This window comes from Xyrauchen texanus, chromosome 49, assembly GCF_025860055.1.
Source record: "Xyrauchen texanus isolate HMW12.3.18 chromosome 49, RBS_HiC_50CHRs, whole genome shotgun sequence".
Taxonomy (NCBI): domain Eukaryota; kingdom Metazoa; phylum Chordata; class Actinopteri; order Cypriniformes; family Catostomidae; genus Xyrauchen; species Xyrauchen texanus.
Window position 1 is genome coordinate 8062764 of NC_068324.1, and position 25785 is coordinate 8088548.

Consider the following 25785-nt stretch of genomic DNA (forward strand, 5'->3'; position numbering starts at 1 on the left):
TATAGATAGACACAGGTGATGATAGATAGATACATACAAAGTAGGCTCTTTGATTTATTTTATTACTAAAACCTCACAGAGACAGGACAGACTGTTGAAAACAGTATACAACTAAGTCCAGTTACTACAATGACTGTTTTGCAGTGAACTTAGCATCTAGTGATCACGCATGAAAGGTTTCTTCTGAGACTGCCTTCAGCAGAGGGTAATGCATGCTTGCCAATACTATGTGCACGTAACAGAGAATGTTGTGAAACCGTTCTAGTAAAAAAAAAATGATGTTGCTGTACTGGAGTGTATAAACAGATGGAATGCTGAAAGAAATGTGAACATATTTTCATTTTACTTTTACTAACTGTAAATATCACATCATAAATTTACACAAAAGAATCAGTCATACTGTATATTTAAGGAATATTTTTTTTTTCCCTCCTTTTTATTAAAAGTGAATCCAAAAATAACCTTTGAAATGTCAGATTTGTGGTGATCAACTATCATGCATCAGTTTTCCCAGAAATATCAAAAAGATTTTAGTGATAATTGTCTAGCAGTCACTGTGATGTCATCTGGATTCATACAGGGTCAGAGTCAGTGCAGGGCAGACTCATCAGCAGTTAATTTGATTAACTATTAATGTGCATCAACGGAAACTAAGCCAAGCCATCACATACAAAATACTTTTACAGTTAAAAATAAAGATTTCAGGGAAAACAAACATGAAAAAATATACAAATAAAAACACATTAAGGAGAGTAAAGAAAAATATCAGTAACCATTTTATTTATTTGTTTATTTTAATTAATTAGAGTACTGTCTGACTCTAGAAATAAATAAAAAACGTATAAGTACATTTCTACATAACTATTTAAATGAGATAAGATGGTCTTTGTTGGCTGGAGTGTTAGTTATACTGCTTTAGTACAAATACAAATTTCATTATCCAAACACCCACTAAAAACATAAGAGCAATAATAAAAGTAAGGTCTTTTTGATTCCTTCCATGTAGAAACCTTGAAATTGTTTCTGTAATCATAACCATAATAACCGAAGATGTTATTTCAAGTTCCTTGTGTCCCACGACTTCCGTTTTGTCTTACAAGAACATTGCCTTCATAGCCACAACTTCAAACGCCTCAAACGTCCCTGTAACACCCAGACTTCCCCGTCAAAAACAAAACATTTTACACATATATTTTGATTAGTACAGGAACAAACATCCTTTCAACCATTAATTAAAAAATACTGCATTCATCTCGCAAGAGCAGCCATCCAAATCCAAAACACAGTCATGCACACAAATTATTCAGTTTTTTTTTTTTCCAGTCCGCAAACTGATGAGGCACGAATACCTCAACGTTTTGTTAGGATAAATTAAACTATACCTGTGAAGGTGCATTATAAACATGCTGTAACTTCCTGGTGTAACTGGCGGGCAATATGCAACAACAAACAAAAGGTCCATAATGTGCAAGCGACTGACTGTGCTTTGTATATAAAAAAAAAGAATTGGCAAAAATGAGTGAATTAAATAAAATCGGAGGAAATTCATTGTCGGATAGTGTCCCAGAATCCAGTGCTAAAAAGTACTTCACGTATATTTATCTACATGTATATTTGTATTGAAAAACAACAGCATCCAATTGCTCCTTAAAATCATAGTTAGGCATACAAAATATAAAATCAGGTCTAGGAGTGTAACAACAGTGTTTTCTGAGGTAAGATAATGCAGCAAGGCTTTTGCTAATGGGCATGATTGGTATTCCGATGAACTTTTGAATACTCTTTGCCTTTCACTATAATAACAGTAGTAATAAAAATAATATTAAAAAGAGGAAAAAGAAGGAATTCATGATGGCTATGACAAAAAAAGTGAGAAATTCCTTGGAATTCTTGCTAATGGTGTAAAAAAACTGCAATAACCTATCAAAAATAAATCTGTTGAAATATAAAGTCATATCAACAAGATCGTAAAAAAAATACATTTCTACACAGACAGAAAAGGCACAGTAAACCGTTCATATCTGCTGTAGAAGAGCCAATGGTAAACGGTGCATGTTCGTCGATGAAATTATGTCATGATCCAAGTTAAGAATTTGTTTACAATTCTTTCAAGAGAAGATCTTAATTTTAGCCGTCAACAGCCTTGAGACAACGGCGCCTCCAAAGAGCGAGATGCTTTCAGCTTGGTATGTGTTCTTCCTCACATACATTTTGAAAAAACAAAAGCTGAAAGCAAAATACAGGAAGCTACTGTATCAATCACACCAACACATGCACATTTGAAAGCAGGGCAAAACGAGGCACCAAATAAAGGGATGACCAAGAAAACCACTCGCAGACTTCAATAACGATGCTGCAGTGGTGATATGACACATAAATCTTAAATGGTCAAAAAATATATCAAATAAAATAGAATCAGAAAATCCTGATTGAAAACATACAATATTACTCAAACAAATAAATGTTTACAGTATAATACATTTGGTTGAGGGATAGACTGACAAAATCTATATCCCAAATCGATGACCTCTTAGGTCCTGACGCCTATATTTTGTCTGGTCTCATATCTCACTGTTAATACAGATTTTGCCATCATCATCATCATCAGCAGGATAAGACTTTCATCTGGCTCACACATAAAGAGGTGAGGCAGTTGAGGAATGCAGTAAGGGTGGATGGGAGGAGATTTGAGTTTGTGCGCGGAGGGGGCATTTGGTCTTTAGGACTCCTGAGGTACCACTTCCATTATCTTCTGGCACATCGCCGTGGAGGAGACTAGACAGAGAGAAACAATGAGTTAATATCCGCTTTCATACACTGAAACCTGTCAAATAGCCATAAAATGTACCTTTCTCTAAGCTCCGCCCTCCTTGGTTACGGTCACTCACTCTAACAAGCTCTGCAGAACTCCCCGTTGGAATGAATGGGAGATTGCCGTGATCGACACGTTTTTTGGCTAAATATTACACATCTAATAACATTAGCGTAAGTGAACAGAACTGCTTATAACATCTCACTATCACCTTTACTATGACTTGAATCAACACATAAATAAAAGTACAGTTATTAGCTTTAATTTACCTTGGAGTAAATGTAGGTGTCGTTGCAGATGTTATATGTTCTATTGTGAATGAGGGCTAACACAGTTAGCCAGATTTATTTTAAGATGTATTTATTTTTTTAAAAGAAAGAAAAATACTGCGTGTATTCTTTCTGAGTAAACCGTGTCACTATTACAAATGACCCACCCGCCAACAACGTTCTATAATTTTTTTTTATTATTTTGATAAAATTCCACTTAATAGTACTCAAAACCACATTACATCCATAGGCTCTCATTGTAAAAAGGTAAAAGCTTGTCAGAGTAATGGCGGCAGGGCAACAGTTGCTAAGACAGGATTTGTCAGAAGCACTTTTAAAGCGTCTTAGCGAAGGGTCAATTGTCGGATTAACTTTTCCAGTGAATATACCACATCTTACTTGCATAAGCTTTCTGTGTATTTTACATGTTGCTATTAGGAATGTTGTGATTAAACGGTTTCACTATTAACAGTGATTATGTTTTTTTATTAAACAATAAGAATTTCAAATCTATGGTTAAAAACTGTGAAATGTTTACACATGGCAAAAATATCATATATATATAACTATCATATATATGACTTATATATATAATATCATATATATGACTTCACATCCTACAAATGGGACAGGATGTTCCACAAGTTGCCCAACATCCAACTAGTGAGTTTAATATTTTTAGCTGTGGTGCTTTTAAAGGGATTAATTGAGAGCTACAACTTTTTGTAATGTTTAAGCATGCTTACAGCTTACTATCTACATGGTAAACTTTGTGAAGTTTCATCTTAAATCATCCTCAATAAAGCATTGCTTGTGTACAAATTCACCACATTTAACAATATATAGGCAATAAAAGCTTAATTTCATCCATACATTTTAGCCATTATCGTACTTTAAATTGCCTGCTGTAAGCAATGTTCCAGTTATTATGCATAGTCCACTGGGTTTTTTTGTGAGGTGTAGTGGACAGATTAAAAGACAGTGTTTTCAACCCAACTCGTATGACTTCATACGATTTAGCCAACTTGTACGGATTCTCAGTGAGAGTGTGTCTTTTGCTGATTCTTTAAGGTTGGGTGTCTGATAGACATCGGATTTTCACAATATCGTAAAAATACACAAGATCAGAGACACTCACAAATGATCTGCAACAGCCATTTTGGCTTGGTCTGCCACCAAACGCCAAAGAAGTACACAGGAACTCCTGTGGCAATGATTCCAAATCCAATGGCACACTCAACGGGGGTTTTCCAGATAGAAACCACGATAAGGAACAAGCAGGCCAATACAAACGAAATGGGCAGCAGGATATTCACCTAGCAGACAGAGAGAGGTGATCAGAAGTCAATACCTATATAAGTACCAATAAGTTATTGACTATTTAAGTCAATTAAACTACTATTGCTTAAATTGTCGGGTCAATAGTCAGTCTGTGTCTATCTTTTTACAATGCCTTCAGAAAGTTCAGTTTTCCATATTTTGTTAATGTTACAAGATTTAACACACCAAAATATTTTCTTTTGAACATTTATGAATGAAAATGTTTTTATTAAAGACAACCATTTCTGCAAAATTAAAAATGTACATTACATAAGCTTTCAGCTCAGTGTTGTAGCTGGCCTATTGGTCACGTCTCCTGACAATCGTTCATTGTCCTTATTAAGCTCATTTTGGACATCCTACTCTTTGATGTTTTGGTTGTGTCGTGTTTTCTCCATTTTGATACAATGGACTTATGAAAGAGCTCCAGGGGAAAAAGGGTTCAAAGCTTTGCAAATCTTTTTATAACCTTCTCTTCCAGCATTTTCCTTCTAAAAACTTCATCACCAACTTCTACAGCAGGACTGATGTGATCTGCTGAATTAGTTAAGATTTTAAGTAGAATGGGCCAATAATGGTTTAACTTGTTGACAGATGGCCTAACACTCTCTTCATGGACTGTTAATGCCCTAATATGCAACTTCTAAGGAATGCAATGTGACTTGTAACCCACTGACTCTCAATCATTGGAGAGGACTTTTATGCTATTTGTATTTTTTAAGAGATGATAAAAAGATCATCTTTTCTTTTTTTTTTATTAAAAGAAATTCATAAGAAAAATTGGGATACAAACATTTTGTGATTCTGGCAACATGCAACATTTATGTATTAAGATATAATTAGAATTTAAATGTTTATGTTTTTTAAAGGATTGTACTAGGTTCAAAGTGATATTTAAACATAAGATCTACATTTCAGTATTAAAATACTATTTGCAATTATAGTAGTTCATATTTTACATAAAAATATTATTTTTAGCCTAGAAATCAAATTTTTAATGGACAATGATATACATACAGTATATGTAAAACACATTTGTGTTTGTGCACATTTGTGAACGACACAAGTCGTTCAGTAGCCTTAAATATTTTATAGAAAATAATGTATAGAGGAATTGTGATTACTGTGAAATTAAAAAATAATTTTCTTAGAATATATTATAAAAAGTAATTTCTCCAAATTAAAAATGGTATTCGATTAGGAGTACTCAATTACTGAATCAATCAAAGTGTCTAAGGACAGAGAAGGACACAGAATTCCAACCTTGTGAGTAGTAAAGTGAATGAATCAGACAATGAATTGTCCCTAATGAGATCTGTAATGAGAACAAGATAGAGAGAAGAAGATTATGTTTTAAGCATATGGCCTCTTTCACTCCAGTGCCTCCAAAAATGCTTTGATAAACAAGCCTCTGCATTTGGTAGATGAGCTCAGGCCACTGAGTACAGAGGAAGATACCATTGATTGAATGTGAATGAAAGAGAGAGAGAGAGGGGTGGCAGGGCATACAAAAGGTTCTGTGTTACTCTTGTATTTTTGGCAATGCCCGGTTTCAGGCTGTGATGACCTTGTTCACTCTCAGCAATACATCTCAATTGATTGGCAGATGGCCAATCAAAAGTATTTTGATTTCTTCTAACTAGCTCCGCCCCCCCAGCTCACCTTGATTGGCCGTTCCAGCTCAGGTTTCTTATAGCGTAACCACATCATGCCGAGAATCGCCATGGCGATGCAGAGCCAATTAAAGAAGCTGAAGAAATTGATGACTGAGAATATGTCATTGGAGAATGCGTAGAGGAGTGTCATGATGCACTGTGAAAGAAAGGAAAGCAAAGGCTAATCAATCTTTAATTTCAGATTATAAAAATTCAGAATTGAGCAACATTATTACCTAGTTGTTCATACATATATATAGGTCCAATGTTATTTTATTTCAAAGGTCATAAAATCTATAAAATGAACAAAAACAATTTCCATGACTTTTCCATGAGTTTTTATTTAGAGGTCGACTGATAGAGGATTTTGCCGATACCGATAATTAATGCGGTGGAAACGGCAGATAAACGATTAATCGGGCGATAGTTTTTAAAATCGATTATTAAAAAAAATAAAGAAAACGTATTCTTTTCTTAGAATGACAGCCGCAGACATAGAAGCTGTACAAAATGAATACAATCCTAGATGCAGATTTGATGCATGACAAACTTTTCATTATAAACAAACACGAATCACAACAGGACATTTTTTTTTGACCCATTAAAATGCTCTGCACTACATATGAACTAAATTAAGCTTTTATACCCTATACTCACCATAAGTAGGGTTTTGTGTATGTGCTGATGGGGCACATTTCCATATATTTGCATTTTTATTTGCATGCCTTCGCTTCAATTTAGAACACATGATTATTTAATCAAAATGACGAAATACACATTCAAGCGAGGAATAAAATATTTAGACAGCAAATGCCTATGAGGTGTCAATGATTGTTTTAATTTGACTTCTAGAGGCCGTTTGTAATGTATGACCTTGTCCTGTTTTTCTGTTTCCCCTTTGTCTTCCATTTTGATACTTTCGTCACTCCATAGTTTTCACTTTTGAACCTTCTGTACCTCCATAGTCTTGTTAGCCATCGTGTTCATTGTTCATTGTTCTCACCTGTCCTCGTTAGTTTCTCACTGGTTTCTGTTCATCACCTTATCATGTTATTTTGAGTTCTGTTTGTTCATTGGTCCCTTCTTGTATTTATACCCTGCCTTTTCGTTCAGTCACAGTCGATCGTTGTTTGTTGTTATGAATGTTAGTTTATGTTGTAAGCCTGCTCTGTGTTTCCTGCCCTTGTGCTCTGTTCATGTTTATTTCCCCATCGCGGGTGTTCCTTTGTGTTTGTTTAATTAATAAATATACTGCGTTTGGATCCTCAACCTTGTCTCCCTCGTTGTCCCTGCTAATTCGTAACACCGTTGTTATACTGTAGACTTCTATCAGCAACTATCAGCAGAGATGTATGCCAATAACTGATTGTTCCAAAAAACACTATCGGAACCGATTCATCTGTAAAACCGATATATCTATCTACCTCTAATCTGATTTATTTCCATTACTTTTCCAGGCCTGGAAAACAAAATGTTTAAATTCCCTGGGATGTCCAAGACCATGGGATGATTTTGCCCCAAATACTGTATGTGTTTGCTTATATATTCTTGTTAGAGTACTACATCATTAGTTTGCAACATGCTTACATCCAACTTTACTGAAATCAGTTGTGAGTTGAGTCTCCTGTGTGCTACATATGAGAAGTGCTATTTGAGTGCTGGTGTAGACAGTAGACAGCAAGACGCCTCCCTAGATTTTTGAAACGATAGTATCTGTGTTGTGGTCGCTCTCAGACACCTACAGTAAATATAAGAGAAGGCAGAGGGGTCAGAAGGTCAGGGTGGATCATCGACAACAAACTGGGAAGATGACCTTCTCTGGACCCCACGAAGAACAACCTGAAGGGAAAGAGCACACACAGAAAGACAGATCAGTTTTGGCAATTAGGATGGTTATCAGAAAGAGTGAGCATTATAAACTTATCTTGATGATAACCTGATGATCATTTGCAGTGGAAAACGCTGCAGGGTGATTGCAAAACCACACTAACAAAACAGATTAATCAAATAAACAGCTTTAACGAAGGAAAGTGGTCTGATTTATGTGACCTCTTTCATACAGGATATTTATAACAAGTGTGTGTGAGTTTGTGTGTGTGTGTGTTACCTGGATGAGGTAAACAGGGAGCCATTCACAGAGCCAAAGCAGGACAACCCCACAAAGACAGGGATTATCCAAGCCATTGGGCCAAGGTGGTAGTTTCCAAAGTCCTGGAAAACACAATTTATTTATCGAGTGATAAAAAAAGGAATAAAAACAGCAAGTAAAATTAGAATAGAAAGAATAGGAAGAGAATGGATTAACCTTATGAAGGAATTAGCTATTTTAATACAGAGAAAATGTTTGGTTTTTTTATATAAAATTCAGTACAAATACTAGCATTACATAGAATTACAAAGTAAATATTTTGAATATAACTAAAATAATATTTTAAATATGAATAGAAATAAATTAATATACTGAAACAATACAAATGAGATCTTAATGCCCCTAAGAATACAGTAGGTTTCATTTTCATTCTGTTTCTTTAAATTAATTTTTTAATTTAATTTAAAATGTTGATTTTGGGTTGAAATATGCCACAGACAAGCTCATGAGATCCACATGAATTTAGCAGAATTCTAAAATGTAGAATTCCAAATAAGTATTCAGTACTTATTCAATATTGATACTGAGATCTACAGTATATGGTGACACTTACCACAGCAACAGCCTCAGATGTAAGCATGTCCTGTGGAGAGAGGGTGGTGAAGTACGCCAGGTTGGTCAGCACATAGACAACAGTGACGATGGGGAGAGAGATAATGATGGCCCGAGGCAGATTTCTGCAGCACATATGAAAACATTTTACAATCCATTCTTCCAAAAACCACCAATCTCAAGAACTTTTCATTTACAAAACACATCTTATGTTTTTTTTTAGCATTAGTTTGACCTACTTGTATGGTTCGATCATCTCTTCTGTGACAAAATTCAAATAATTCCTGATAAAAAATAAAGAAAATGAATTAGCAAACATATCCTGTTCTTACAAATTCAAATAAAATTCTAATTAAGTCATTGGTCATGTCCACACTAATACATTTTATGTTTCCGTCATTGTTTCCAAAGAATGCCATATTAGAGAGCGTTTTTGATGGAGAGAAATGTCCTTCCAGAGTGGATGAGAGCCGTAAATGTTGCAAAAATTATTGCTTTTTTAATCAAAAAGTGTAAATGTGAATGTGGCCTTACAATTCCCGATCTCATAACACTCCTGAAGAACAATTTTTTTCTTCATAAAAAGAGAAAAGAAACTAATAATATGAGAGAAATGAAAGTAGAAATAAAACTATTTTTAATCCTATTAAATTTCTAAGTAACCTTTGCACACATCCCAATGGCTTCAACTATATTATGTTAATTATATGTAACACTATACCTGTGATTTACCCTGTTAAACATCAAAATTGAATTCTTTATGATTTAATCCTAGTTTTAATTCCAAATGTCATTCTAGTTCTGTTGTCTTACCATCCCCCATAGGCAAACAGCCCACTGTAAAGAGCCAATCCGATGTTCCCAAAGTCTGTATTGCTTCCTTTAAATGAATTGGCAGGCAGGAGATCAATAGTATCACCTGTGACATAACAAAGGGCGTGAAACATGAGATTACAGTACTGTGAAGAACATTTTGTAATATAAATAAACTGCACAAGTCATAATATCATGGGACTACTCTGCAATTCCCACAATATTTTCCCATGAAAGGAACAAACAAGCTTCACAGTGAGGGTGTGCAAGGCCTTTATCGCTGTTATAATACAATGCATCTCACTGGGTTTTATATGAGTGTGCTGACATTATTAAGGTCTCACGTTGGTGGCATGAAGGTTGTGGGCAATGGCTCAGCACACGAAGAACAAGGCCAGAAAATTCCACATCCAAAAGAAGAGGAGGATGGAAAAAGTAGGAAAAGAAAATGAGGTTTTGCCCATTTGTAAAGGTTCAGCGGAAAATTAAAATTCGGTCATCATTTACTTTACCTTCAAAAGGACACAAAAATACCATTGTAGCATATAAAAGTGGTCCATCTGAGTCATGCACTATTACTCAAGTATTTTGAAGTCATATATTAGCTTAGTATTAAAAACAAAATTACACTTAAGTAAATGGATCATTCTGACTGATTTTGTGAATTGGATCAACCGGTTCATTAAAAAGATGTGACTCAAAAGAACAATTAATTTATGCATTTGGCAGATGCTTTTATCCAAAGCATCTTATAGTGCACATATTACAGGGACAATCCCCCTGGAGCAACCTGAAGTTAAGTGCCTTTCTCAAGGACACAACTGTGGTGGCTGTGGGGACTGAACCAGCAACCTTCTGATTACAAGATATTTGCTTTAGCCTACTATGCCGCCACCACCACTTTTACAAAGCAGTACTAGACATGTCAAGATTCCCATTAAATTGTGACTTAAATTTCAGTCTGTTTCTTTCACATAGCAATGCCTCCAAAAGTCATGGAATATAGTGCACAAATTGTCCATTCATCTTCTATAGCCGCTTATCTTATGCAGGGTCGCAAGTAGTGCTGGAGCCTATCCCAGCTGCCTCGGGCCTAAGGCAGGAAAACACCCTGGACAGGTGACCAGTCCATCACACATTCACACTCTCACTCACAACTATGGGCAATTTAGGGTCTCCAATTAACTTAACCTGCATGTCTTTTTGGACTGTGGGGGAAACCGGAGCACCCGGAGGATGCCCACACAAACAAGTAGAGAACATGCAAACTCCACACACAAAGGCTCAGTTGAGCTGGGATTTGAACCTGGGAAGTTCTTTAGTGCACATCTTGTATGGAACAATTTTATGGTGCTTTTGCATTATTATTGTAGCTTGAAAGCCTTAGTCACAATTCATTGTAATTGCATGGAAATTAGCGAATTAGTGCATTTTCCAGAAAGTGTTCACAAAGTGTTCAAGTTCGGAATCGAGTAAAGAAATGACAGAATATTCAAGTTTGTGTAAACTAATCCTTTAAACACACAAAGCTAGTGAATTACCCACTGAATCAACAGATGAACTTGGTGTTTTTTCATGCTGGGGCCCACTCTCTGTCACTCCCGTGAGAAAGCTGGGGAAGATCAAGCCTTGACGTACATCCAGGTCGTAGAGCAAAGGGGGCGTCCCTCAAAGAAGAGGCCATATGGGTCCAATTTATGGAGATGAAAATCCACCCCTTTAACAGGTTATGCTAGCAGTGCAACTAGTCTAGTAGCATCGTTGTTTAGCAATTACATTGTCGATAGATGTTGCTATTCTCTATAATTATTGTCACTAGTGGGTGTTCCTTCTGTTGTTGCACTAATGTTGTTGGTTGACTGCACAACTGGCCATAGCTTTAGAAAATCTGATCACAGTTGAGCTAGATTGCCAGTAAAGCAATTTGTTTTGCCTCTAATAATGAACATTCTGCAGGGGAGAGTGTTTTATATAAACTACAGCTGTGCTCAATGCATCCTATCATGAACAAGACAAACAATCTGTTAATTTATGAATTAAACTCACTCACAATGTTGACAATTTCTGGTACATTGTCCAATTTGATAAGAAATCAGTTTACTTGCTGCAAAAAATGAGCATTCTGGATGGGAAAGTGTTATAAACTGCAGCAATACCTAATGCATTATATAATCACAAAGATTGATCTTTCAATGTATCAATAAAACACACTCAGAATGCTGATAATTTCTGACACAGTTTTCACGCATCACTGTTTTTTATATCCATGTAAGTGGTTACAGAAACATGATATAGAACAGTGAAATCGATGACAACAACTCCTCCATCATTCCCGCACTCTTCTCCATTATCTCACAGGAGACAGATGACGTGAGCTCCACTGACTTTTCTCATTGGCTGTTGCTGTGTGATATCGCTCTGCATTTGCATAAATTAAAACTTTTCTCAATTTTGTCGCATCTCTTGACATGTACAGCCTATGGTCACTTTCGCTCGTGTCACCAGAAGTCACCTCATTGAAAATCAATGGTCTCCTGTCGAATCAAAATCGATGACCATGTAAACTGGGCTTTAACAAGTGCAGGTGTGCAGTGGTCAGAAGTAAACTCGTTTAACAACACACCATATCTATTTCAGGTTTGACAAAATAGAGGGATGAATAGAAGTGTTGCAAAAAAAGGGATTTGTGATGCACCATATCTTAAAATATTTTCCCAGAGTATCTCAATATAAGGGAGTCTCGTGCATTATGTTTCTTTGTTTCATTTGAGAATGTGATGTCAGTTGCTCCAATGTTCCAGAGGAGTGCTTCAACACAATGGCATCAACTGATTTTCAAGATTTAAAGGCTTTAATCAACCAGAAGGATTAGCACACGATAAGCATACAACTTTATTTAAAATGTTAATAAATCAGTTGTTTTATTTATTGTAAATAAATGGGTCACCATGATAAACCGGAATTGTGTTCCACCCCATATTAAATCATGCCCCATCATAGGACTGTGTTGCTGATAATTGATACGTGAATTAATAAAAACCTAAAGTGTCTTTTAATTAAAGTGATACCTGATATCTTTTAATTTTGGCCTTTTGCAATTTTTATTTAGAGAAGAGTTGAGAGCTGACAGAAAATAATAAGGAAAATTTAGGGGATGGGATTTCCAAATTCGAACTGTCGTGTCATCTGTATTAGCGCCACTGTGTAACATTTCAGAGCATGTGTACAAACCATTAGGCCACATCCCCGACAAACCAGATATAATTATTTAGGTCAAGTTTGATTTGATGAACAAGGAAATCATTCGAAATAATGTTTTTAAGAATATGTTAAATTAATAGTTCAGAGACAGGGGTTTGAGACCAAAAGACATTTAGGCTTGACTGGGACTTGTGTCAAAAGCAAAATATTCTCATTACAACTCGTAATAATTTTACGAGATGTCGAAATCTTAAAACAATGCACAACTTGGCTTTTAAGAAAAGGTGCAACTTTTAGTCACATAGAGACCAACCAATCAACATTACATTACATTTTAGATAGCCTCCTTATCCAACAGGGTAATGAAGAACTAAGAAGGAAAGGCCTGTGAACAAATTTGGTTGCATATTCCATATGTATTTATGCAATACATATGACTGATGTGTATCAATAACTTGTTATACGCCTGCCTTGTCTCATTCCAAACCCCAAATTTTCTTTCTTCTGTGGTGCACAAACGTTTTTTTTTCTCGATTAAACCATGGTTAGGTTTAGGGTTGGGTTAGGAGTTACACTTTAGGGGTAGGTTTAGGTGAGGGTTAGGGGTTACAGTTATGACAAATTGTAATAACCTTGTTTGTTGGTTTCCTTATTTTTCTCGATGGGATTAAAAGTTGAATGTTTTTGTATGAGTACGATTTTGCAGTCCCGTATTATTATTATTACAACTTGCCATGAGACCAGGATGGAAAAAGACTTGAGGCTTGACTTAGACTTGGTCTAGTAAGACTTGTGTGGGATTTGTGAACATGTCTGGTGTGTAGGAATGACTGGAGCCTCAGAAAAACTCATGTGACAGAACAGTGTGATCGTTGGAGGCCAATGCTGCCTGGCCACATGACGTGAGAGTGAGTGCCAGGCGAGGGGTGTGTATGTGTGTGACTGTCAGACTGAGGCAGTCAGGCATAGGGTAAGAGTGAAAGCCTGTATAAACTCATTGTATAAACTGAGTATTACAAGCTCAGACCTGAGCTTGAGAGGAATACAGCAGCTCAGAGGAGCTTGATCTCTGTCTGAGAGAAACGCTTAGACAGCAGATCTCAGCTTATATTGCACAGATTCAATCTTAAGAGGGCATAAATCACAAAACTCTAACACAGTGGTTCTCAACTGTGGGTCGCAACCAGAGCTGCAGTTAGAAATTCTTGGGCCCGGTACAAAATGTATTCACTGGGCCCCCCTCAAGTTAGGTGACCGACGAGACAGTGGGGACAGTTCTTGACGTGTGCTGCCCAGACGGCTTTCACTGTTGTGCACTGTGGATTATATCCACGTCTCCTGCTGAATGCGTTTAAATGCGCTATACAATATGGAACAGACTTCCTGTGGGCCCCCTACCCCCTCATGCCCGGGCCTAGGATAAATCCCCCCTTATCAGTGGCCCTGGTCGCAACCCAAAAATGGGTCATAGGTCTGTCGTGACAGGGTTGTGGTCAACAGGTTAAATCCAATGCTAATGCAAATAATAAAATGCAACTTCATTTATTGTGCTTAGTTAGGACATATGGATAATACAATATTTTGCCCAGTCTAAAATAGTGTAAACTCACTTCTGTTTTTGTTTATGCATTTGCAACATTTAAAATGTTCTTATTTATCTGACATTATGCTAATTATTTAGCATAGCATATTGTTGGACCTATGTCATTTTAATTTTATGTAAAATTTTTGCTTTTTTGCTATTCTTGTATAATTAAAAAAGGAGTGAGGATTGGCTCTAAAACTCTGGGCTCACTTCCTTTCTGTGGGCCGAGCTGCAGTGCCAGAGTGTGTTACAGATTGTAGATAAATCACTGGGGTGTCTTGTTATATCTCAGCAATGGCTGGGTAGGTCAGGTATAATAATGTAACAGAATTAAGAACAGTAACCTCTCTCAAAACAAACATAAACCCTGAATACACTCCAAGACCTTTCCTGGACTTAGAGAAGAGTTGGTGGTAGCTTCTATTAAGTCGTCGAACAGAAGAATTATGTGCCAAGAAAGAGAGCAGAAATGTCAGAGAGGAAGACGCTGTGAATTAAACAGGTCTTTCACAGCAAGGCCTCAGAAGTAAAATAAATGGGGTGAGTGTTGTTTTAGCCATTCACATAACTGAGATCAGATCGTCTGATATCTTTGCTTCAAATTCACAGGCATCGTATTATGGAATAACCACCACATGAGTCACTGAATGCACAGTTCTTTTGGTGTTTGGTTATCTACCTCACAAGCAAATGTGCAAAAAGCTAATGAGCTGTTGTCTACTGTCTACATTGGCAGGAATCCCAACATCGGAAACTAAATGAAACATCTGATGGAAAAAGGAACAAGTTACTGATTAAAACAAAAGGTACACATAGTGATTGTCATGTGAAGCTCCTGAGAGAATCAAATCACAATTTATTACAATAATGTTTGATGTTAGCATGTTGCTAATGATGTGATACTCAGATGAGTTAAAAAAAAAAAAACACACACACAGCACACACAAATATTGGGTAAAATTCTACATATATATACACTCACCTAAAGGATTATTAGGAACACCTGTTCAATTTCTCATTAATGCAATTATTTAATCAACCAATCACATGGCAGTTGCTTCAATGCATTTAGGGGTGTGGTCCTGGTCAAGACAATCTCCTGAACTCCAAACTGAATGTCAGAATGGGAAAGAAAGGTGATTTAAGCAATTTTGAGCGTGGCATGGTTGTTGGTGCCAGACGGGCCGGTCTGAGTATTTCACAATCTGCTCAGTTACTGGGATTTTCACGCACAACCATTTCTAGGGTTTACAAAGAATGGTGTGAAAACATCCAGTATGCGGCAGTCCTGTGGGCGAAAATGCCTTGTTGATGCTAGAGGTCAGAGGAGAATGGGCCGACTTTGCCTGAAATAACCACTCGTTACAACCGAGGTATGCAGCAAAGCATTTGTGAAGCCACAACACGCACAACCTTGAGGCGGATGGGCTACAGCAGCAGAAGACCCCACCGGGTACCACTCATCTCCACTACAAAGAGCTCACCAAAATTGGACAATTGAAGACTGGAAAAATGTTGCCTGGTCTGATGAGTCTCGATTTCTGTTGAGACATTCAGATGGTAGAGTCAGAATTTGGTGTAAACAGAATGAGAACATGGATCCATCATGCCTTGTTACCACTGTGCAGGCTGGTGGTGGTGGTGTAATGGTGTGGGGGATGTTTTCTTGGCACACTTTAGGCCCCTTAGTGCCAATTGGGCATCGTTTATATGCCACGGCCTACCTGAGCATTGTTTCTGACCATGTCCATCCCTTTATGGCCACCATGTACCCATCCTCTGATGGCTACTTCCAGCAGGATAATGCACCATGTCACAAAGCTCGAATCATTTCAAATTGGTTTCTTGAAAATGACAATGAGTTCACTGTACTAAAATGGCCCCCACAGTCACCAGATCTCAACCCAATAGAGCATCTTTGGGATGTGGTGGAACGGGAGCTTCGTGCCCTGGATGTGCATCCCATAAATCTCCATCAACTGCAAGATGCTACCCTATCAATATGGGCCAACATTTCTAAAGAATGCTTTCAGCACCTTGTTGAATCAATGCCATGTAGAATTAAGGCAGTTCTGAAGGCGAAAGGGGGTCAAACACAGTATTAGTATGGTGTTCCTAATAATCCTTTAGGTGAGTGTATATAACTTCTGTGGAAGGGACAGGACTAAAAAATGATCACCCAATCATTGCATTCGGTCCGACACAACCAATGTGAGATCCTCAAAAATGCATACTTTGGAAAACAATGACGTTAGGAAACAGAAAACAGCCTAATGTTGCTGCCTACATTCTGAAAATCTTTCGTACACAATCATGCCTATGATGCCTTAGAATGCTGTCTAGGTAGGCAACTCACTTGGTTTTGGAACAGAGCTACAGTATGTCCCATCCTGAGAAATTGAGCAAAAGAAAAAGTGGCAGGCAGTGCTGAATTATCATTAAATTGTGCATGTGGCAGCTTTAGCAACAAAACTAAAGATCCAGGTCACAGAATTGACTACACACAAAAAAAAGATACAAAAAAAAAGAAGAGACACGCCCAAGCAACGGCAAGGACAAAATTTGGCAGTCTTGGCTTAATCTGGGTGAGGTTTTCATTTATAATTTTTTTCTTTTTCAATGACGCTATCTGTCACTACATGTCCACAGCTGTGGGCAGTGAGATTGGAAGGAGTGGGTGTTGGGGAGATGAAAAGATGAAAAGTGGAACAAGTGATCTTTGTCCTGCCTAATTTTTACTCTGCCTGGCTGACTCACATACATTTTAGAGTCAACAGTACCAGGTTCACACCTTTGTTTACGCATAAGACAATGACATAGACATGCAAGAAATGTGTACAGCTTTGCTAATCTTCATTTCTGAGTCCGAACAGACCTTTAGAAATGTTTACAATTTTTTTGTATAAATTATTGTGCGCAACATTTCAAATTAAAACGTTGTGCTCGGTTATGAGACATTACTGATGCCAAACTTGGTGCAAGACTTCTTCACGCGCCAAGTTTGACTATGTGCAAGCGTAGGTGAGAGCGTAGGGAAAATATTATCATTGAATCTTGAAATGCTGGTATGTTTATCACACTTTTGTTTAAATTCAGAAGACTTAAAAATAGCACACAAGTTTTATAAACTACTTCTGCGATCATTTATGATGCTTTTTGTCTTTATTGGAGCTTTAAAGTCCCCAGTCACTATACTTATATTGTATGGAAAACAGCAGCTCTGAGATTCTTAAAATCTCTTTTTGTGTTCCACAGAAGAAAGAAATGCATCTGTGTTTGTCACAGTGTTTGTCTTTGTCTATGAGGTAGATCTCATAAGATAACATCGCAGGCACACTAGGTCAGAAATTAAGGGGGGCTTAGGGCAAAAATGCCACTGAAATTCAAAATATGGCAGTAAAAAATGTCAGTCTCTTTTTTTTTATAACTTATGAGTTTTTAATATTCTATTCTAAACCAAGTTATAAACATTACAACATAAAATATAATTTGATGTTGATTTATTTATATAGGTAGGAGGAAATATACTCTCAGCCTAGTTATTCAGATTGAGAACTTATGTTAATGAATTATTTAAACTTGTGTTTATGTGTTACCCACCTTTGCCGATCTCCACAAAGCCAGTAATGATGATGAGGCCCAGGGCCAGTAGCTTAGCAGCAGCAAAGGCATCTTGGACCCTCGTGGCGGCCTTCACACTGTAACAGTTGACAGCAGTCAGCAACACTATGGGGAGAAAGAGGGAGAGAGGGAGAGAGTGAGAGAGATAGAAAAATAATTTGTTATTTTTAGTCTTTCACAATAGAGGCACAGAAGAAGTTAACTTAAATACTTGGTAAACTAATTACGGTAGAATTTGTCAGCCACACTTAAATTCAGAAGGCCTCATCCTCAAAGTGTTGTTTACATTTCGGCTACACGTGGCAGCATGTTCTACTATTTAAAGGAAATGGTTTGGCTGCCAAATTTGTACTCTAAACATCAGTTGAATGGACAAAAAGACACAAAATAAACTTTGGTAAAAGGCCAAAAGGTTTTGAGATTGTCAGCAGCACCACATGTAAGTTTCAGTGACTCTAAATATTATAAACTATCTGTATAGATGAGTTTTGGATGAATCATATAACTAATTTGAATGTGCCTTACTTTTTCACCTACTGTGCTGTTTTGTTTGCTTAATTGTACTTCAATGCTATTAAGAGAAAGTCTATTGACTGAACTACTATGTAACACACTTCCAAATAGGATTGATTGGCTTAATTACAAGCATAACATGACCTTCTGCAGTAACATAAAAATGTACTTTTTTCCCCATGATACATTCTATTAATGATATGAATATAAAATGGCAACCCATTCAATACTTATCATAAAGAAACTAATTGCAATCTGTTTTAGGTGACTGTAATACCTTGCACGAAATGTGTAAAAGTTTGTAGCCCAAATAAACTGATTCTTGAGGGAATAAAACTCCTGATTTCATACCACTTCAGCCTCCATTCCCTGCCTTCAAGCTCCCTATTAAAAATGATTTACCAACTATCAATTAAAAGCAGCATTAGCTGTAAATCAGTCTGGGCACCTAACAGAGAGGCAGAGCCCGGTATTCTTTGTAATGCCCTAAAATACAAAAGGGAGTATGTATCAGGTAGGACAGTAAGGCTTGGAAACCCTCATGCAAGAACATTCACAAACACACTGCTCTATTACTCTGTCTGGCATTACAGCTAGCATTCTTAATAAAGTAGGCATCATCAGACAGAGGTTTCTCCCTGAACTCCCCTAAGGCAAGAACATGGTACCACTCAGGGGGCCTCTCCCATGGATACGCAGCTTACACTAATGCAAAAATCCAATCCTGGAGGCCCATTTTTCAATTATAACCTCAATACACATGAGAAAATGGGTCAAGGGAACAATAGTCAGCTACTATGCCAACAGTCCAAAATCCAGTCTACGAAGTTCAACTCAAAGAACTTGACCATAAAACTGAGCAACTGGGTTAAACTCTCATTGAGTGTGTTTACACACACTTTAAAAGTTTGATTTCAGTCAGACAAAAGCAATAATTTGTCTTTTTAAAAGGTCACGTAACTGTGTTGATAGTCCGACTGAAATTGTACCAGTCTGGTTTTTGCTAAATCAAACTAACAGACCTATTTAATGCAATTATAGTTCAGTTCCATCCAGCATGTATAGCCTACACATCAAGTTTTTGCATGAAGTGTGTAGCATCCATAACCTGTTGTTACTCAGCTAAAGCTTACATTCAAAATGCTTTACCTCCCTGTCTCATCATGTTGGTTCTTATGTAAGGATTAGACAAGCAACAGGGCGAGATTACAGTGGATAGTCGGTACAATTAATTTGCTCACCCACAATAACAAAGAATACACATTCCTGTACCCCAATCAAGCATTCATCTGCTCTAAACAGGAAAGCTCAAGAAAGAGGAGTGGAAAAAGAACAAAGAAACTAAGAGAGAATTTGTTGGCCAATTGGTAATTAGGGTTTGAGTTAATTCTGCAAATCCTGACTGGTTTAAACCTGCAAGAGGGATGCATTGCTTGAATGGTAGCCGTGGTAAATCACACTGGGCCTTAACATATTAACATGAGCATACATGTCAAAGATCTGATTGCAGCGTTGAGTTCATCAACATATAATGGTCCTTTCTCTCAAAGCAGGATACAATTTATGGAATACAATTAACTATAATAAAGAATTAGTAGCCTGATCATTTGTTGTTCATAATTTTAGTTTATACAGCTCCTGTTGTTTGCATGGTAATATTGAATATATTAAACATATTATTTTTCATTATTATCTTTCGTTTTTATCTCATTTATTTACTAGATGTGCATGTTTTTAGAATATCAATACTGTTCATATTATAATAAAAACAACGTCGTCCAACATTTGTAATGATTAGAAAGGTGTAAATTCAATCGCAATAAAGTGATTTGAATAAAGCCCGCCTATATGTTTTCCATCGCATGCGACTTCCTCCTTACAACATCCCCGCGAGATGATGAAATATTACAGCAACTTTTCAACATACTCACACCCCGGCCCTTCCGACACACACTGTTTCTGTATATCGAAACACTGCGTTGATGTATGTACCAACACATTTTCTTTGAATAATGTGACCTAAATCGTTTATAGTTCAAATTAAGACAAATTAAGAGAAACATATGTGGGGAGATTAAAAACACGCTGAAAGGATGAGGCGCGCGACGGGCACGTGGAATGACAGTTGAGTGAAATTCCAACCGTCGCAACCGAAACGTCAAATTACTGCGGAGATTTACGTTGAGAACTCACTTAAACCCACATTAAGACTACTTAGTTATGATATACAGATGTAAAAACTATTTTTCTGTGTGTGTGACCAAGCGAGGTAGGTAACAGGTTATACTTACGGATGCAGAGGCAGGCGATCAGTTTAGCTCCTGTTTCAGGGACCGGGCAGTCGGGAAAGATGGGCTTCAGGAGGTAGGTAGCGAAAACATACGCGACTATATACTGCGACGACGGCCTGATGATGAGAAGTTCGATCCACAGCTTCAGAAACGCAGGTAGGGGACCATAAACCTCAAGGATGTAGGCATAGTCACCCCCCGACTTGGTGATGGTGGTCCCCAGTTCGGCGTAGCACAGGGCGCCTATAGTGGAGAAGACGCCGCATACAGCCCACACGACCAGCGACAGCCCGACCGAACCGGCTTCCTTCACCACTCCGGTTGGGGTTACGAAGATGCCAGAGCCGATAATGGTGCCTACAATGATGGCCACGCCGTTTACTAGAGTAATAGTTCTTTTCAGCACGACTGTCTCTTCTCCATCCGCAGGATTTATGTCAGCGGTTGGGCTTCCGGGTGTGCCGTCTCCTGGTCGGCTCATGTTGCCATTTCCACCTCTGCTGGAGAGCATCTTCTCCATCACCTGCTTGTCGTCTTCATCCCGGTCCGCGGATGCATTTGAACTCCGTTTCTTCAACCCTGACATTGCTACCTCTTGTCCAATAAAGCAAAACGCTTTGTTTTGCTGTACTGTTTGTGAAGATGACACTTTATAGAGCACGTCAGATCTTTGAGACAGGGCTCGTTTGTTTCAAGGCAGTTCCGTGGTCCGCACTGACTCAATGAAACGTGGTATGAAGTGTGTCAATGTGTAGAGACTCATAAAAGCATCTTTCGGTCTGCCTCTTTCCTCTCTGAGCGCGTCATTCAGTCCTTTCCAGTGTTTTTGGCGTATCTAACGCCCTCTAGAGTCTCCATTAAACATGTGGTGTTCTGGGAGGTTTAGCAAGTCAAATGAGTTTGGTATCATAAGGTTATATGAATAAAAATGAACAATACTTTTACAGCATTTTATTATTGGTTAATTTATTTTTCCATCTATACTACTCTAAAAAGTTTAATAGGGCAGGGTGAAAATAGCGATTTTCCAATTAATCGCAGTCTTCGTTTGAAGGATCCTGATATCCATTCTTAAAATTTCAAGATCAATCTTTTACTTTCACCTTGAAGTTTACTTTAGTTTAGGTTGTGTTGATTATTATAAATGCCTACTTAGTGAACTACTAAGTTGGGTCCTGTTGCAAATTCAGAAAATAACTTTTCCTTTAAGGGGCAATATTTGCCCCTGGATTCAGTGGCATTTTGTACCTGTTATAAGCTTTTTTTTTTTTTTTACCTAATCAAAAATACAAGGTGTTACCCTTTTATTTCAAATAGCCAACTTAAATGTACCTAATCAATTAACACAAATATGGTTTTTTCCATCAGAACTGCTTGATCTAGGACTCGGACCCACTTTATGCAACTGGATACTGGATTTTCTCACTGGCAGACCCTAGCATGTGTGAATGGGTAAAAACACCTCCTTCTCTCTGATCCTCAACACTGGCACAACTCAGAGAAGTCTGCTAAGCCCACTTTTAATGATTATAAAGGTGTAAATTAAATCGCAATAAAGTGATTTGAATAAAGCCCGCCAATGTGTTTTCCATCGAATGCGACTTCCTCCTTACATCATCCCCGCGAGATGATGAAATATTACAGCACCTTACTTAGTTCACCCATGACTGTAGCCAGATACAGCTCAAATTCCATCTTAAAGTTTGCTGATGACACCACCATAGAAGACTTAATCACAAACAATGGTGAGACAGCCTACAGGGAGTAGGTGAGTGGCGCCAGAGTAAATGTTCTCAATACACGCAAAACAAAGGAGCTGGTTATTGACTTCCGGAAACAGGGAACAGTGCATGCACCCATCTACATAGGAGATGATGCTGTTGAGAGGGTGAGCCGTTTTACATTTCTTGGGGTCATATACGGAAGGTTGTCCTGAAGGCTATTCATGACAACTTCTTCCTCCAGCGCTACAGACACAGATCTCCTGAAGTCTCAATGAAACCAACATGCATTCTTCTGGTCTGCCTGTCTGATTTGAAACACAGAAATGTAAAAGATAATAAAAGTTATATAAAAAAAGTTGATTTACCTCAAAGTTCTTAACAATTGGTACGTATTCACGAAAAATAAAACTGAAGGTCTCCTAGTGCTGCTGACTTTCGATGCATGGCCATGTCTGTGGTCTGTATACAACAAGCATAGATTAAAATTGATAACAGAATTAATTGTGCAACACAGTGCAAAAATGCTAGCAACTTAAAGTCTGCCAAATTACCTGCTCATCTAGGCATATTAATAGGGCTTTCAAGTCATCTTCAGCATCACCTCTTTCGGAGTAATACATCCTGATCAGACCATTGGCATTGACCTCTAGGGAAAGTCAAGTGCAAATCAATTCCAGTTATTCTTTTAAATTCAACACAGACCTTCAAAACGTAATGAGATAAGAGGTTATAAGTAAAGGATAAAGTACAGTGAACACAATCATAAAGAGTTTACTAAATACTAGGAGTGTAACGGTTCTCGCTAAAATAAACTAACTGTACGGTTCGCAAACCACTGTTCAGGAAGCATTGGAACCACAGTCGGTTCACCTCAAGTTTAATGACATACCTGGAGCACAAGTTTTGGTCAAGAAAACAAAGTATACAGTTACAAAACAGGCGTAGTTACAACCTCCGCTAATGCATCTGCTGATGGATTCGCTCTGCCTGTGTTTCACGCAGGTCAACTTGATAACATCACATTTCTGCAAGCGTGTGTAGTTGAAAATGGCAAGAGAAAACGAGGCACTGATAGAGGAGCTCCCTGCGTTTCTCATTTCTTTTTTTGCAGTCAATTACAACAGCGATGGTCAAAAGAGTTTTACAAAACAGGCACGGTTTTCAGACATCGCTCGTCACGAGTGCGGTATACTGGTAATATATACACTCACCTAAAGGATTATTAGGAACACCATACTAATACTGTGTTTGACCCCCTTTCGCCTTCAGAACTGCCTTAATTATACGTGGCATTGATTCAACAAGGTGCTGAAAGCATTCTTTAGAAATGTTGGCCCATATTGATAGGATAGCATCTTGCAGTTGATGGAGATTTGTGGGATGCACATCCAGGGCACGAAGCTCACGTTCCACCACATCCCAAAGATGCTCTATTGGGTTGAGATCTGGTGACTGTGGGGGCCATTTTAGTACAGTGAACTCATTGTCATGTTCAAGAAACCAATTTGAAATGATTCGAGCTTTGTGACATGGTGCATTATCCTGCTGGAAGTAGCCATCAGAGGATGGGTACATGGTGGCCATAAAGGGATGGACATGGTCAGAAACAATGCTCAGGTAGGCCGTGGCATTTAAACAATGCCCAATTGGCACTAAGGGGTCTAAAGTGTGCCAAGAAAACATCCCCCACACCATTACACCACCACCACCAGCCTGCACAGTGGTAACAAGGCATGATGGATCCATGTTCTCATTCTGTTTACGCCAAATTCTGACTCTACCATCTGAATGTCTCAACAGAAATCGAGACTCATCAGACCAGGCAACATTTTTCCAGTCTTCAACTGTCCAATTTTGGTGAGCTCTTGCAAATTGTAGCCTCTTTTTCCTATTTGTAGTGGAGATGAGTGGTACCCGGTGGGGTCTTCTGCTGTTGTAGCCCATCTGCCTCAAGGTTGTGCGTGTTGTGGCTTCACAAATGCTTTGCTGCATACCTCGGTTGTAACGAGTGGTTATTTCAGGCAAAGTTGCTCTTCTATCAGCTTGAATCAGTCGGCCCATTCTCCTCTGACCTCTAGCATCAACAAGGCATTTTCAGCCCACAGGACTGCCGCGATACTGGATGTTTTTCCCTTTTCACACCATTCTTTGTAAACCCTAGAAATGGTTGTGTGTGAAAATCCCAGTAACTGAGCAGATTGTGAAATACTCAGACCGCCCGTCTGGCACCAACAACCATGCCACGCTCAAAATTGCTTATATCACCTTTCTTTCCCATTCTGACATTCAGTTTGGAGTTCAGGAGATTGTCTTGACCAGGACCACACCCCTAAATGCATTGAAGCAACTGCCATGTGATTGGTTGATTAGATAATTGTATTAATGAGAAATTGAACAGGTGTTCCTAATAATCCTTTAGGTGAGTGTATGTCAATAATGCGTGTGATGGTTTATTTAATACATGCACGCAAGTTCTTCCTGTTTCTTAGCGTGGCTGTAATCTATCGTGAGCATAAAAAATGCACTATGATTAATGGCATTAAGATGCCGTTATATTAATACATTGATACATGATTAATCTTTTACGCCAACATCACCCGAGCCGTAGGTGAACCGAAACGGCACACACTCCCTTTGAGTGCTAATTCTGACAGACATGAAACAATAACTAAAGCGCTTGGGGTGTTCATGTGGGATTTACATGTATGATTAAAATACTCGAACAGCATTATCACAACATCCCTTCTCATATGCATTTTAATAGCAAAGTTTTTCCATTCATTGTGATGTACAGCTTCCGAATATTAAATATATATTGAGATGAGTTTAAAGAGCAATTTATGTTGATGCATGTGACGTATTAGTGCAGATATTAAGATGAAATGTTGATTTAGTCATTCAAAAAATATATTTTTTAGTTAAGGACCCTGATGCAAATTAACTATAGTTTTACTACAGTAATATTGTAGTAAACATGACTGCTGTCACCATGGTTTTCTAAACAGAAATCATGGTTTTGATAGAATTAACCATGGTTTTATAACAGTAATACCATAGATTCTGTACAGTATCCATGATTTTACTATATATTGTAACCATGACAGTATTGTGGTTACTATGGTTTTACTAAAATGCCATGCTTAAACTATGGTTACTGTTGTAAAACAATGATTGTTATTCAAGGGCAAACCTGTTGAAGTGTTTACCAAATAGATTATTCTTTGGATTTGGCAGTAATATTTTTTTCTGAACATAACAAATACCAAACCGTACCAAAACC

At 37.8% G+C, this 25785-nt stretch overlaps 1 protein-coding gene across 1 annotated transcript; it reads right to left on the reverse strand.

Annotated features, from left to right (window-relative positions):
• Positions 1-49: 49 nt before the first annotated feature.
• On the reverse strand, positions 50-21557 carry LOC127640572 (large neutral amino acids transporter small subunit 1-like). The gene is made up of 10 exons (XM_052123202.1): positions 20782-21557; positions 17957-18082; positions 9571-9676; positions 8997-9041; positions 8759-8882; positions 8164-8267; positions 7799-7895; positions 6064-6213; positions 4220-4397; positions 50-2775 (listed from the first exon to the last, which is right to left on the reverse strand). The coding sequence occupies exons 1-10, from the start codon at positions 21365-21367 to the stop codon at positions 2720-2722; spliced, it is 1572 nt and encodes a 523-aa protein (XP_051979162.1). The 5' UTR covers positions 21368-21557; the 3' UTR covers positions 50-2719.
• Between the last annotated feature and the right edge of the window lie 4228 nt (positions 21558-25785).